Below are 15,799 nucleotides of genomic sequence, written 5' to 3'. Positions count from 1 at the left end.
GTTCTTGTTCAACCACCCAACCTTATTCTTAGACACTCCTCTCACTGAAACTCCTTGCAGCCTCAGTCCATACCATGCTCTCTCAGTCCCTTGACTTTGCACATGGATTCCTACGGCTTGAAATACTCCCTCCCACCCCCTACTCTCCATCTGTTTTCCCTTTAGTTGACTCAAATGGTCTTTGGGTCTTGTTTAAGGTCCTTCCTCCAGTGGGAAGCCTGCCCTGACTCCAAGGTGGGGCTGGATGTTGCTCCAGCATTCAGGAAGTTCTCTGGTGCCACCTGCTCTCTCTTATGAGAGTGGGGAGGCACTGCCTTGGGCATATTTATTCAGCTGTTCACTCCCCCAACCCCCTCGCCCCCCCACCCCCATGGTGAGCTCCTTGTACACCAGCACTGGTGATCTGTTCATTACCACATCCTTAGCACACATCTAGAACACAGTGGGAGGTCCTCTTACCCTATACTTGTACTTACTGGGACAGTCAACAGAAGTGCTTTAGCCAAGAAGCTATGGGGAGGGGTCAGCACAGTGGTGCATCAGGCTAAGCAGCCCATTGCCTGGCCAGCATCCCATATGGGCACTGGTTCAAGTACCCATTGCTCCGCTTCTGATCCAGCTTCCTGCTATTGTGCCTGGGAAAGCAGCTGAACATGGCCCAGGTGCTTGGGCCCCTGCACCGACGCAAGAGACCCAGCATGGCCCAGCCTTGGCTGTTGTGGCCATTTGAGGAGTGAACCAGTGGAGGAAGATCACTCTTCTGCCTCTCCCTTTCTGTAACTCTGCCTTTCAAGTAAATAAATCTTTAAAAAAAAGGGAAAAGCAGCCGCTGTGGGGAACCACCCATGTGTTGAAGCATGGCGGTGAGCTTATCAGACCTGTGCTAGCAAGGGCAAGCTCAGGGCAAGCCATGCACACAAGGGACCACCCTCACCAGCAGCGGAGAATGCAAATTCACTTGCTTTGAAACTTGGTCTCCTGACCACGTCTGGATACTAGGAAATCCCAGACACTGTCACGGTGATGACCCCGGTTTCCCTTAAAAAAAGCTCTTTTCTTGGGGCTGGACCCTGACAGCGAACTCCACTGAAATCTGGAGTTCCCTGTCTCGAAGACTGAGAGACGGGCCGTGGAGCCCGCAGCTGTAGTTCTGCGGGCCCCTCCAGCCTAGACCTTCCCATACCTACACTTGCCCGCTTGCTCTTAAATATGCCAAGACTGCTTCCTGTGGAGAAAGACTGGGAGACCTGCGGCTGGAGGCAGTGCTCACAGCTCCTGGCTGGCCACGCAGAGCGATTAGAGCGCTCGTGCCTAGTGCACTCCCCAGACGGCGCTCTCTTGAGGGTGACGGACCGCGTCGCCGGGCGCCGGGAAAGATGCGTCCAGATGGCTCTGGATGCGTGGAGAGGAGCAAGTGAGCCGAGGGAGCCGCGGAGCTGAGCCCTGCCGAGGTGCGGGCTATGGGCCTCGCAGCCGAGGGCCCCGAGGCCTCCCTCGCGCCGGCTAGGGAAAAGAGAATCGGACGCTTGTAGGGGAAGGGGCCAAGACGCTGGATGACCGCGACGCGCACTACCAGGCTGAAAGGGGCGGGTCTGGGCGCCGCGCCTCCCGCGCTCGGGGCCGCAGCTCTGGGCGCTGGGGGCGGGAAGAGGTGGAGCCACGTGGGGAGGAGCAAAACCCGGAGGCCCCGGGCACCTTGGGCAGAGCCAGAGCGGCAGGAGCCCGAGTGCGGGCGCCCTGCCTTGGGGAGCGCCCGCCGTCTGGGCTGAGCGCAGCCTCAGCCGCTGCAGCCAGTGCCGGCGCCTGCCTTCGGTGCGCTGCTCAGGGGAAGACCGGGGCCGCCGGAGGCGCGAGCCACCGGCTCTTCGCCAACCCAGGAGCTGCCGCGCTACTCCTGGCGCCCCAGCAGGACCCGGCCGGACCTGCCATCTGCGTCCGGCTTGCACCATGGATCCTTCGGAGAAGAAGATATCTGTGTGGATCTGCCAGGAGGAGAAGCTGGTGTCCGGCCTCTCCCGCCGCACCACTTGCTCGGACGTGGTGCGGGTGCTGTTGGAGGACGGCTGCCGGCGGCGACGGAGGCAGCATCGGAGCCAGCGGCGCGGGACGGCCAGCACCCCGCCAGGCGCGGGGGAGCTGCCTGAACCCCAGGACGAGGACGACGAGGACGACGACGAGGCGCTGCCGCAGGGCATGCTGTGCGGGCCCCCGCAGAGCTACTGCATCGTGGAGAAGTGGCGCGGCTTTGAGCGCATCCTGCCCAACAAGACACGCATCTTGCGCCTCTGGGCCGCCTGGGGCGACGAGCAAGAAAACGTGCGCTTCGTGCTGGTGCGCAGCGACGCGTCGCTGCCCAATGCCGGGCCCCGCAGCGCCGAGGCACGCGTCGTGCTCAGTCGGGAGCGACCCTGCTCGGCCCGGGGGGCTCCGGCGCGGCCCAGCCTCGCCATGACCCAGGAGAAGCAGCGGCGGGTGGTGCGCAAGGCCTTCCGCAAACTGGCCAAGCTCAACCGGCGGCGCCAACAGCAGCCGCCGTCGTCCTGTTCTTCCACTTCGTCGTCCACCGCCTCGTCCTGCTCGTCGTCACCGCGGGCCTACGAGAGCGCGTCGGTGGAGCGCATGGAGACGCTGGTGCACCTGGTGCTCTCCCAGGACCACACTATCCGCCAGCAGGTGCAGAGGCTGCGGGAGCTGGATCGCCAGATCGACCGCTACGAGGCCAAGGTGCACCTGGACCGCATGCGGCGGCACGGGGTCAACTACGTGCAGGACACCTACTTGGTGGGGGCCGGCATCGAACTCGAAGGGACCACCCCGGGAGGGGAACCCGAGGAGGTGGCGGCGGCGCAGGAGGCTGCGGCAGGGGCGGCGGCCCTGGATGGCGAGGCGCAGACGGCGGCGCTCGAGGAGCTGGCCCGGCGTTGCGACGACCTGCTGCAGCTGCAGGAGCAGCGGGCCCAGCAGGAGGAGTTGCTGGAGCGCCTCTCCGCCGAGATCCAGGAGGAGCTGAACCAGCGGTGGATGCAGCGGCGCCAGGAGGAGCTGGCGGCGCGGGAGGAGCCCCCGGAGGCCCCCAGCGGCCCGGACGGCGAGCTGCTGCTCGAGCAGGAGCGGGTCAGGACGCAGCTCAGCACCAGCCTGTACATCGGGCTGCGGCTCAATACGGACCTGGAGACCGTCAAGTCGGACTTGGATTACAGCCAGCAGCAGTGGGACAGCAAGGAGCGCGAGCTCCAGGGCCTTCTCCAGACTTTGCACACATTGGAGCTGGCGGTGGCGCCGTGCGGGGCTCCCGGCTCGGGCGCACCCGCGCGGGAACCCCCCCAGCCTCAGGCCTGCGCCGAGGTGTGGGTGGACCAGGCCCGCGGGATGGCCAAGAGTTGTCCAGGCAACGACGAGGACTCGGACACCGGGCTGAGCTCGATGCACAGCCAGGACTCGGACTCGGTGCCGGTGTGCGAATCCCTCGTGTGAGAGAACAAGGGCGGCGGGCGGGCAGGGACGCTGCTCCCTTCCTTGCAGCGTGCACCGGCCGGGCCGGCTCGGGGACGGAAAGCCGGCTGGGGTGAGCCGGGAGCTGCCCCGGTCCTACTGGGCGGGGGAGGGCTGGGGACGCCTGCCTGGCAGGGGCGCTTCTCTGGCGCCCGGGGTCAGTGTGGGGGTGGGGGGCGTGAGGACGAGGAGTCTGGATCTCCAATCCAAGCTCTTGGTAGGGAAGGAGGGTCTGGGAGGTGGAGGTGAGAACCTCCTGTACTGGAAACCCAGCGCCGCGAGGAAATTGACGTGGTCCGAGCCCATTTTCACAAAAGCAAAAAAAGTATTAGAGAGATTTCATGACTTTTCTGTACGGGAAGCACTGATGGCAGCTAGAACTTTAGTTTGTGGCTTTAGGTGCTCTTACACGAAACACTTGGATGAGAAGGAAATTCCCTGAATGTTAATTGTGACTGTAAACGTGTTAAAACTAGCCGAAGAGGACGCACTGGTGTTGGTCTCAGCCTTACTTACATCTTTGTTGCAATCCATAGGCACCCAGATCTTGGCTGTTTACATTTCTGCACATTTGGGGATTACCCATCTACTAACTCATTTGCCTTTTATTTTCTTTCAAAAGCTAAGCCGTATGGCAGTGGAAGCCTTCCTCCACCTTAGTAAATACGATATATGTTAGAGCGGGACCCTTTCCCCCAAAGAACCTTTTATTAATACAAAAGCCAAATCCAACCCTTTTGAGAGATACAATCCTGGCAAGCATAATCCCTGGTTAAAGTTTAATCGGGGACCTTTGGGGTCCCTCCCTACGAAGACAGGTGTGTGCCCCTTTAATTCTGACTTAATCACTATTTCAGAAAAAAATTGCAGAGTTCACATTATGCACAGCTTCATTTGCTGTTTTGTAAGCACTGTAGTGTAAGAGTGGAAAGCAAAGCTCTTTGTCAGTGGTCAGCTTTTAAAGTGAACTGTACGATTAAAACCAACCACAACCTCAACAGCTTCTTAGCCAAACACAAACCTCACTTCTCTGTCTGTAGTCAGAGACTGATCTCTTGTTTAACCTTGAGATAGTGTAAATATCAGGGCTGGCTAGATAAGGTGTGAAAATAAAATAGAACAGTGTCACAGTACACCTTGGGAGAACCAGGAGATCGACAACAGCGTGTAACCATGGATAAAAGCATATAAAAGTGAGCTAAGGCCTCGAATCACTCGTCTGGTACACATCTGTGCACACGCCAGGAAATGCAAGGGGCGCTCTCTCAGTAGCTGGTCATAGCTGGTAGGAACTCAGTGTTAATTGTTCCAAGGATTTCAATGAAAACTTATCAGATGTAGCTAGTTGTTGGCCCCATGGAAGGAGCCTGCTGGCCCATTTCCCTCTGGAGCTCAGGACTTGTGTGCGTGTGGGATCTAATCTCTCCGGAGGAGGAATTAACAATGAGGTGTGTGTGGTGCCGGCTGGTGCAGGAGCCTGGTGTCACCTGTGGCTCCGGTTTCAGCCCGGCACAGGAAGATCGCTTCAGAGGTCTCGTTGTAGAGAGAAGTCTCTTCCCTTGCAGACTTTCTCTGCTTGTTGCTGGGAGCTTTGCCCTGCTGACCTTCTCCGGCCCCCACCAGCCCCGCCAGCACTGCTGCCCTGGTGTCACGACACCTGGAAAAGTGTTCCGACTGCCAACTAAAATGGGAATGAAAAGGCTGTTCTCTTAATTGATGCTTTCCAAAAACATTACCTGGCATAATTACAGTTTTTTAGTTTGGTCTGGAGCAGAAAATATCGATGTATTTGGTTTTTTGAGCGTGATGAAAGTGAGACAGGGACCAAAAGAAAGCCCCTGGCCCGGGACAGTCATTTGATCCCAGAGACACAGAGCCCAATGCGAGCTTTCATTTTTGAGGCCGAGGTACAATCCCCAGTAGAGAGTGACAAATGCTGCTCACCTGATGGTTTATGCTGGCGATGAGCTGACCTGGTGGTTTTGAAATTATTGTGCTTTCTCCCCCGACCCTGCGGGGTGGGCAGGAGAGGCTGTTGGATGTTTATTAGCTTAAAGAAGAACACAGAAGTTGGCAGAACAGGACTGCCTGGCAGAAAGGGACTGTGTTTCTCCTCGCTGTTATGATTTTAAACTTTGATGGGCTGCTGACGTCAGCAAATATGCCTGAAGTCTGTAAAGCAAATAAACCACATCACAGGGAGAAGGCCTGTGGGAGTTTCTGGTGTGCTGTTTCTAGAACCTTCCCTGTGCCGACAGACCAGCTGAAGGTGCTTCTCCAGTCAGCTCTCAGGCAGCCAGGCCGGCCGTCCCACCAACAAAGGGCACCCAATCTGGCCATTTTTCCATTCATCCAAATCAATTATCCTCCCAGAAGGCACTCTGTGTGGGTAGGAGGAGGGTGAGTGGGGGCTGGGAGGAGCGGGGGAGGGGGGGAGAGAGAGAGACAATAGTTCTTTTTGCTAAGAACTTTTGCAAGCCTGGGAAAGGCGCAGTGCAGGTATAAAAAGCACCAAGACAGGGTCTGTGCATACGCGGTGCTTAATAAATGCTAACTATTTCGGATTTCCACTCACATTTGTAGTACTGTGGCCTTTAGAATGAATGCATGGCAGTGAATGCACCAGCATGGGGGTCCAGTGCCCCTGGGCACAGTAACCCTGGGTCTCCAGGCCTAGCAGAAATCCTGGAGGGAACCAGCAGGCGCTCGGAGAAGAGTAGAAAGTCGGCGCCTCACCAGCCAAGCCCATCCTTTCTTTGGCATTGAGACAACGTATTGTCTCTTTTACCTGACTTACTCTACTCTGGGCCATCTTCCAAACCAAGAAAATTCCATATGACGTCTCCATGTGCATTTACTTCCTTGTAAAATGTTTACTATTGCCATTATTATTTGCTGACTAGAAACGTTATATACTATTATCCCTAGGATCAACCTAAAAGTAACATGGATAAAAAGGAAGAAAAGTCACTCAAATCTCTGTGAGCAAAAACCCATCACTACCATGTTTTGCTGTGTTTCCTTCCAGACCTTTTGAATTATGAAGATTTTATATTTTGCTTATGATGTAAAAATATAGCCTTTTTGATAATGTTGCATATATGGTTTTATACTCAGGTTTGGGCAGACTATTTGTAAAAAAATCCATTGAGCTGGTGGATGTAGCATAGTTTATGTAACCACTCAGGTTTATCAGGTCATTCCTACATTGTTTGACTACTGTAAAATAACACAATAAGTATCTCAGAGCATGTCTCTGTTTCCCTAATTAGACTCCCCACACCTGCCGTATAATAGGTTCCCAGGAAAAGAATTCCCAGGTAAAAGATACAAATATTTAGGGGTTTGGTGCTTACTGCCAAACTGCTTTTCAAAAGATTTGTTCTAATTACAGTCAGTCATGCACGAGAATGCCAGTTTCACCACAGCTTGGCTTTCATTGGATGTTATATTTTGTTAAGAAAATATTTAATCAAAATTAGTTAATTCTTGTGGCCTCAGGAAGCTAGGGCTGGCGGTCACTGACTTACAATATGCTTCCAGCAACAAAGACAGCTGATTAGAGGTGTGGTGAGGATGGGGGTATTCTTTCCTTGCCTGGTTTTTCTTCCTGACCCTGTGTAGTAGGAATCTGTTCCTATCAGAATTGGCCAATGATAGGCAAGTACGAGGGTAAAAACTCCACATGTGTAGGACTAAGGAGCTGAACAGGACAGCCAGATTCATGAAAAGAACACGCTCGTTATCCTTTTCATCTTGAGTCCAGAATAAGTTATTCTTGGGAGGTAATGCTGTAAAACGTATTTGATCTTGTACTTCTCCCTACCCACCCCTATCAAAAATTAATTCAAAATAAAATAAACACATAAACCCAGTCCTTTATTAACAGCTTCTATTTTTTCAGAAGTTCCTATATATTTGAGCTTGTTCCTAGATTCCTGAGAAGGGAAGATTGGATCATGACCATCTGAAATTTCCAGTGCGAAATGTTTGTGAAATTTGTTTTCTTAAACAGAAAGGAAGGAGGGTGCGGAAGAGCCAGCTTCTGTTGACTGTTTTCCAAGTGCCTTGTGCTGAGTGTTTTCACAAGCCTTTGCTTTGCATTCAAAGCAAAGGAACTTAGTGACCTCCAGTTTTTACAGAGAAACCAAGATTCAGGATTCCAACCCAAACCTCATCCAAAACCTATGCCCTTGTTGCCACACACACCAGATGCGTTAAACACTCGTTGCTCACCACACCAGGGAAACCAGGGTTCCTCACAGGCCCCAGAGTGTTGGCATTGGAGAGGCTCAGAGATGTTCAACGTCTTGGCCAGGTGTTTTCAGCACAGGGATTGTCCCCCAGATCACAGAACCAGTAAACAACTGAGATGAGGATTTAGCAAAAGACGGAGGAGAATAAATTCCTATGTAATGTTTGGCGGCTATCTGTGAGAAGGGAGGACTTGGCTAAAGAAAAAAATTCTGGCAAAAAAGTGAACCCCCATGTATCAGCGTGGAGGATTTGGCTCTGTGCTCCCAGGGCTGTGGTTGTGGTGTGAACACGGGGTGTGGGGGAAGCAGTCAGTGGCATCAGTGCTATGCGTGCTCACATCCCATATCCAGAAGATGTGCTGGCGCTGTCCACAGCACTTTTAAGTGGACCTTTTTTCTGGTAAGTCCCTGGGTGCCTGAGGGTCAGGCAAGAGTCGACGGAGGCAGGGCTGGGCTTTCTGGGGAGTTCGGCATGTGCACTTGGTTCCAGGAGTCTTTGCTACACTAACCCATGCACATGTGGAGACCTAGCATGGGTTGCTCTGGAGGATGGTGTCCTAGCTGCTGCCTTCGCATCTGTTCCCATGCAAATCTTTCCTGCTTCACACACATCTAGGATGTTCCATAGCTCTCAGGATAGCTCTCATGATCTCACTGAGTTTCTTCCTTCAAGTCATACACCACCCTCCATTTGTGCAAGGACCCTCTTCCATGTTATTTTACTCCATGTTCCCCTTCCTCCAGTAACCCATGCCCACTTCCCTGCTTGCTGGCGCCATAGGCATCTATTTAATGTATGGAATCTATGAATCTGTATCCTACATATTCAAGGCTGCTCTTTTGCACACTCTAGGGGGCACCATTCATGTCATGTTCCAGAATCATGTCCTAGAGGGCAAGATTCACATAGAGAACCATGTGAGTGGTAACCGTGAGATCAAGCCATATGCAGTCACAGTCCACATACTTGTGTATCATCTGTCCATCTGTATCACCTGTCATTATCATCATCATCATCGTCATCTATCTCCTTGAAAAGAAGTCTGAAACTGTGTGCTTGTGTTTAATAAGCACAAATGGGGGATTTTTTTAAATGGCTCTTATTGGTATAGAAAGCTTATTCTACTTCTTTCATTTTTAACAGAACATTGTGTGAGCAGTCCACATGGCAAAATGCAAATTCCATCATTATTTTCTGACCTGTGTGGTCTTCTATCACCTTAGACATTTTCTTAGTAAGGTCATCTAGATTATCACCAATTTCTTGCTATCCTGAACAATGTTGCAATGAAGATGGATGAAAAGTGGTGATTTGATTTATGTGAGAATTTTTCTGAGGTTTCAAACCCCAATGTGTGAGTGCTGATTTGCTAGATTGCTCTCCCAGATGGCTGCACCAGGATAGGTCTTAGTAGGAGTCAGGATTCCTATTTTCCCCAGAGTTTGATCAGCACTTGGTATTATCCACCTTTCTTCTATTTGCAAATCTACTTCAATTTGCATGTCTTTAAATTATAGTAAAACTGAGCCACATACACTTGTTAGCTTTCAGATCTGCCTCCCTGGAAGGTTTGCAGACAGTCTTTCTGTGTGGGAGCATTACTTTCATGTTAACCTTAGAGCAAGTGTAAATATCTTAAACATCTTCTAATCTGCCCTCATCTCCAAGTGCATCCATTACACCCATGACACCCACTGTTGAAAATGTCTTTAATGTACTCAAATTTAGCAGCTAACTCCCCTAAGATTTGTGACTTAGGGTTTTCATTTAAGAAACAGAGTCACAAGGGGCAGAAGTTTGGTTCAGCTGTTGAGACACTATTGGAGACGCCACCTCCAGTATTAAAGTCCTTGGGTTTCGGTCCCAGCTCCACTTCTGATCTAACTTCCTTCTAATGTGCACCCTGGGGGGAAGCAGGTTATGGCTCAGACACTTAGATCCTTCCATCCATGTGGGAGACCCAGAGTGAGTTCCAGGCTCCTGACTTCTGCCTGGCTCAGCCCCTGCTGTTGTGGGCATTTGGAGGGTGACCCTGTAGATGGAAGATCTCTCTCTTTCTCTCTCTCTCTCCTTCTGTCTCTATGCCTTTCAAAACTAATTAGTTAATTAAAAAAGGGAAAGTCTTTAAAAAAGAACTGAAGTCACAAAAATATACTTCTATATTCAGATTTTCTTTGGCTGATCTCATGCTGTCTCTGTCTCTGATTCTCTTTTGTTGGTTCTTTTTTCCTCTATCTCCCCTTCCTTCTTCATTGATTAAGTGGAATATTTCTATAGACAGAATCTTCCTTTCAACACTTGTTACCTACAGGATAGTTTAAATCCTGATCATCCTGAAGTATAGGATAAAATCAAATTCCTACCTTTTATTTTTATTCATTAGTGTTCAAAATAATGAAATTGTTCCCTAAGATTCTCCAAAGTACTGATGGGTTTTTCTTGTTTGTTTGTCCTTTTGAGGAATATTTTGAAATTTTAAATTTAAAATATTGAATGTTTCAAACACATTCTTATAGACTCTCATATTGTCCTGTTTTAGCTAGTAGGAGCTTTTTCAGGTTGGCTCCTAATCCTTTTCACACATTTTTCATGGTATTTGATAGCTTCCTTCACTCTCTAGTAGGTCTCTATGTTCCAGGTTCATATTGTATACCTTCTGTTTCAGTCCTGAAACCAGCCATCACTGCAAGAAGCCCTGACTCCTTTTGTGGGAAATGATACTTAGAAGCCACAGTTTGGATGCTAAAGGTGCTCATTGCAACTGGGTTAGTGATTGATTTTAGGACTTTTATAAGTGGAAAGGTACAGGAAATATATTGTTTTTGTTTTTAATTTTTTTCAATTGTGAAACATAAATAGCACAAAATATAGTATTTTAACAACTTTAAGTGTATGATTCAGTGCCATCAAGTACTTTACATTGGTGTATAACCATCATGTTATCCATTTCCGAAACTTCATCATCCCAAACAGAAATTCTGATCCATCAACAGTAACTCCCCATTCTCTGCTCCTTCCAGCTCCTGGGAACTTGCATTATCTTCACTCAGAAAAGTCTGTTCAAGTCCTTTGACCATTTACAATTTTTTTTTTGTTTTAAAAATGTTTATTTAATTATTTGAAAGTCAGAGTTACACACACACAGAGAGAGAGAGAGAGAGAGAGAGAGAGAGAGAGAGAGAAAGATGATGGTTCACTCCCCAACTGGCTGCCACAGCTGGAGCTGCACTGATGCAAAGTCAGGAGCCAGGAGCTTCTTCCGGGTCTCCCATGCGAGTGCATCTTCCACTGCTTTCCCAGGCCATAGCAGAGAGCTGGATTGGAAATGGAGCAGCTGGGACTTGAACTGGCGCCCATATGGGATGCCAGTACTTCAGACCAGGGCGTTAACCTGCTGCGCCACAGCGCTGGCCTCTGGTTTATTTTTTAAGGGTTGCTGTTGAGTTGTAGGAGCTCTTTACACAATTATATTCTGTGTATTAATTCCTTATCACATTTATAATTTGCAAGTATTTTTCCCCATTCCATTGGTTGCTGCTGTTGATAGTTCTATTTTGTTGAAGTCCAACTTATCTATTTTTTCTTTCATTAACTATGCTAATTTGGTATCACATCTAATAAATCCTTACCAAATCCAATGTCATGAAGTTTTCTGCCCATATTTTGTTCAAAAAGTTTTATGGTTTAGGTCTTTGATCCATTTTAATCTAATTTTTCTAAGTGATACAAGGTAAGGTTCCAACTTTACTCTTCTAAATGTGGATATCCAGTTTTCCCAGCACCATTTGTTGAAAGGTTGTCATTCTTCCCGTTGAATGATACACTTGTCAAAAATCAATTGACCATATATGAAAAGGTTTATTTCTGAGCTCTGTATTCTATTATTTTTGTCAATATGTCTGGTTTGGGGCCAGTACCTACTAGTTTGATTGCTTTATCTTTGCAGTAAGTTTTGAAATCAAGAAAGCATGAATTTTTCAATTTTATTTTTCATTTTACTACTCAGTATTGTTTGATATGGGAGTTTTATAGAGCAAACAATGAATTTATAGATATCTTTAAGCAATATTGTCATTTTAACAATATTAAGTCTTTCAAACCATGACCATTAGGTTCTTTTCCTTTTGTTTAGATCTTCTTTCATTTCTTTTAATAATTTTTCATAGTTTTTAGAGGTCCAGTGTTTTGGCTGCTTGTTAAATTTATTATAAAATATTTTGTTACTCTTTCCAATGCTATGGTACATGTAATTGCTTTTTAAATTTCCTTTTTGTGTTATTCATTGTTAGGTATAGAAATGCAGCTTATTTTTACGAGTTACTTGGTATCCTGAACTTTCCTGAATTTATTAGTTCTAACAGTTTTGTTGTATGTGGAATCTTTAGGACTTTCTATGATATGATCATATCATTTGCAAACAGAGGTAATTTTAATTCTTCCTTTCCAATTTGGATTCCTTTTATTTCATTTGATTGCCCAGTTTCTGTGGCTGACACTTTCAGTGATATATTGAATAGAAGTGGTGAAAGTGAGCACCCTTGTCTTGAAACTGGTCTTATAGGATAAGATGGTGTTTCACCACTGAGTATGATCTTAGCTGTGGCTTTTTCGCGTGTAGCGGAACTTCCCTTCTCTTTCTCCTCAGTGAGTATAGTTTTTTAATCAAGAAAAGAGTGTTGAACTTTGTCAAATGTTTTTTCTGCATCAATCAAAATGATCATGTGCCTTTTTTCCTGCATGATATTCATGTGCGTTGTTGTGTTGATTGATTTTCATATGTTGAACTACCCTTCCATCCAGGAATAAATTCTACTTGATCATGCCATATAATTCTTTTAATATTCTGCTAAATCTTATTTGCTGGTGTTTTCCTGAGGATTTTTACATACATTCATAAAAGGCATTGGCCCAGTAGTTTCTTATTCTTTTAGAATCTTTGGCAGGTTTTGGCGCCAAGATAATGTTGATATAGAGTGAGTTAGGAAATGTTTTTTTTCCTCTCTAAGTTTTTGAAAGTTTGAGAGGCCTTGGTGTTAAATTCTACCAAACATTTATAGGAAGAATTATCAGTGAGGCCACTTAATCCAGAACTTTTCTTAAAGGGAAAGTTTTAGATTACTGATTCAGTTTTCTTATGAGAAAGTTACATATAGTCTGTTTAGATTTTCTATTGTTTCATGATTCAGTTTGGGTAGATTATGTATTTCTAGGCTTTTTTCTATTTTATATGGGTAATTCAATATCTTTATTTATATTTGAAAGGCAGTTACACCCGGGTAGGAGAGATAGAGATAGAGATAGAGATAGAGATAGAGATAGAGATAGAGATAGAGATAGAGATAGAGATAGATCTTCCATTCACTGATTCACTCCCCAAATGGCCTCAACTGCTTGGTCTAGGTCAGGCAAAGCCAGGAGCCAAGAGCTTCTTCCAGGTCTCCCATATGGATAGCAGGGCCATCTTCTGCTGCTTTCCCAGGCATATTAGCAAAGAAGTGGAACAACCAGGACTTGAAATGACACACACATGGGATGCCAGTACTGCAGATGGTGGCTTTACCTGCTGTGCCACAGCACCAGCCCCTCAATATCTTGATATACAGTTGTTTATAGTATTCTCTCATAATCTTTCTTATTTCTGCAGAATCAGAATATTGTCCCATTTTCTTTGTTATTTTAATAATGAGTCACTATAGCCAAAGGTTTGTCAATTTTTATTTTTCCCCCTAATCACTTTTAGTGTCACTGATTTTCTCTTTGGGTTCCTAGACTTTATTTTGTTTAGCTCTGCTCTAATCTTTATTATTTCACTTTTTATGCTAACTTTGAATTTTTTGTTCTTTTTCTAGACCCTTAAGCAATAAAATTAGATTTCTTGTTTGAAATCATTCTCTTATATAATGTATGCATTTAGAACCCTAGATTTTACTCTTAGCATTGCTTTCACTGTATCTCATTAGTTTTGGAAACTTGTATTTTTTTTAATTTGTCTCAAGGTCTTCTAATTTCCCTTGTGATTTCTTCTTTGATCTGTTGGTTGCTTAGAAGTGTGTTGTTTAATTTCCACATATTTGTGAATTTTCCAATTTTATTTAACTTATTTTTAGCTCATTCCATTGTGATCAGAGAAGATGGTTTATGTTATTTCAATTTTCTTGGATTTATTAAGACATGTGTTCTAATGTAAGATCTATCTTGGAGAATGTTCCATATGTGCTTGAGAAAAACATGGATTGTCTGAATTTAATGGTCTCTGTGTGTCTGTTAGCTGTGAGTTATCGCATTGTTCGAGTCCTCTGTTTTGTTATTTATTCTGTCTCATTGTTCTATTGTTGAAACTACTGTATTGAAGCTTCTATTATAGAAATTTCCTCCTTCAATTCTATCAGTATTTGCTTCATGTATTTGGGAGCTCTGACTTTTGGTGCATATAAGCATATGTCTGTATTTGCTATATCTTTTTGGTGAATTACCCTCTTTATCAATAATGTAAAATATCAGTGTCATTTTTTGCTTCCTGTCACAGTTGCTTTGAGTCCATTTTGTCTGATATTAGTATAAATAACCCAGTTGTCTTTTGTTAACTACTTACATGGGGTTCTTTTCTTTTTTCTTAAAAAAAATTATTTTATTTGAAAGACAGAGTTACAGAGAGAGAGAGAGAGAGGTATATATATATATATATATATATATATATAGAGAGAGAGAGAGAGAGAGAGAGAGAGAGAAAGCTCTTCCATACACTAGTTCATGCCCCAAATGGCTACAACAACTAGAGCTGGGCCAGACAGAAGCCAGGAACCAAAAGCTAGAAGCTTCTTCTGGGTTTCCCACATGGGTGCAGGGTCCAAGGACTTGGCCATCTTCTGCTGTTTTCCCAGGCTCATTAGTAGGGAGCTGGATCAGAAGTGGAACAGTTAGGACTTGAACCAGCATCCATACGGGATGCTGGTGTGGCAGGTGGTGGCTTTACCCACTAAGCCACAATGCTGGCCTTGGAATCTTTTTCTATACTTTCACTTAAATGTATTTGTGTCTTTAGAGCTAAAGTAAAGTTGCTATATTCTTTATTTGTTCTGACATCATTTTCATATTTTCTTTATTTTTTGGATAATGTTTTCTTTTCTTCTTTGGACATATCTAAAATAGCTGATTGAGTGTTTCTCCAGTAGTTTCTCTGTCTAAACTTCCTCATGGATCATTTATACTGGCCACATATTTTTCCTGTATATAGCCCATACATTTATTTACTTGCATGTCTTGTAATTTTTGGTTGAAAACTGGACATTTAAAACAAAGTAACATAGCAATTCTAAAAATTCATTTCTCTTCTCCCTAGGGTCTGTTGTTGTTGTTTGTCTTTTCAAAATTCTTTTTGTCATTTTGGTTCGCTTGTTTGTTGAATGGCCTTCCCAAACTGACTCTGTTAGGTCTGTATTATTTGTCATGTGAACCCTGAGTCTCTGTTCTGGTTGCTGAGTGGTCATGGATGAGGGGATAGAGATCTCCTTAAATGCCTGGAATCAATAAATTCCCAGCCTTCACCAAGGAGCCATGTGTGTGAGTCTGGGTGTCTGAGCAGTGGCTCAGTGACTCAGTTTGTAACTCTACTTCAGCCTTTACGTTCTACTTGCTACTTGCTCGGCACCTAAAGGTCATTCAGAGGTAAGAACTCAGGGCCTTTGCAGGTCTTTCCTGGCCATGTATGCACTCCTTTGCGGAACCTTCCAGATTCCTAGAAACAAGTTAGAGCTTTTCAAAGCCCCCTGTGGATGTCTGGCTTACCAGCTTTTCCTTTGAACTGTTTTTTTTTTTTTTTTTTTTTTGTCAGTTTCTTGTTCTGCCCAACTGGTATCCACACTTTAAAGCAGTTGTGGTGTTAACTAATTGCCTGTAGTTGTTTTTGAAAAATGTCCCCAGGGCAAAAGCTGTTAGCACTGTGTCTGATCTGAGTCAGGTCAAATGAATTCCGGAGACCTAGAGGACAGGTCAAATGATAGAAATTCTCAGAGGGGCCGGCGCCATGGCTCACTTGGTTAATCCTCCACCT

General features: G+C 46.1%; 1 protein-coding gene across 1 annotated transcript; it reads left to right on the top strand.

Annotated features, from left to right (window-relative positions):
• Window positions 1–1,685: 1,685 nt before the first annotated feature.
• On the top strand, window positions 1,686–7,374 carry RASSF10 (Ras association domain family member 10). Its single transcript, XM_008266370.4, has one exon. The coding sequence runs from the start codon at window positions 1,948–1,950 to the stop codon at window positions 3,472–3,474; it is 1,527 nt and encodes a 508-aa protein (XP_008264592.3). The 5' UTR covers window positions 1,686–1,947; the 3' UTR covers window positions 3,475–7,374.
• Window positions 7,375–15,799: the final 8,425 nt, after the last annotated feature.

The sequence above is a fragment of the Oryctolagus cuniculus genome, chromosome 1 (assembly GCF_964237555.1).
Source record: "Oryctolagus cuniculus chromosome 1, mOryCun1.1, whole genome shotgun sequence".
In the NCBI taxonomy this organism is placed as follows: domain Eukaryota; kingdom Metazoa; phylum Chordata; class Mammalia; order Lagomorpha; family Leporidae; genus Oryctolagus; species Oryctolagus cuniculus.
The sequence above is the reverse complement of the archived record's forward strand: the minus strand, read 5'-3'. Positions and strand labels throughout refer to the sequence as shown.

Bases quoted from the DNA above. Each gene is read 5' to 3' on its own strand.
- RASSF10 (XM_008266370.4), top strand. From the start codon at position 1,948: ATGGATCCTTCGGAGAAGAAGATATCTGTGTGGATCTGCCAGGAGGAG.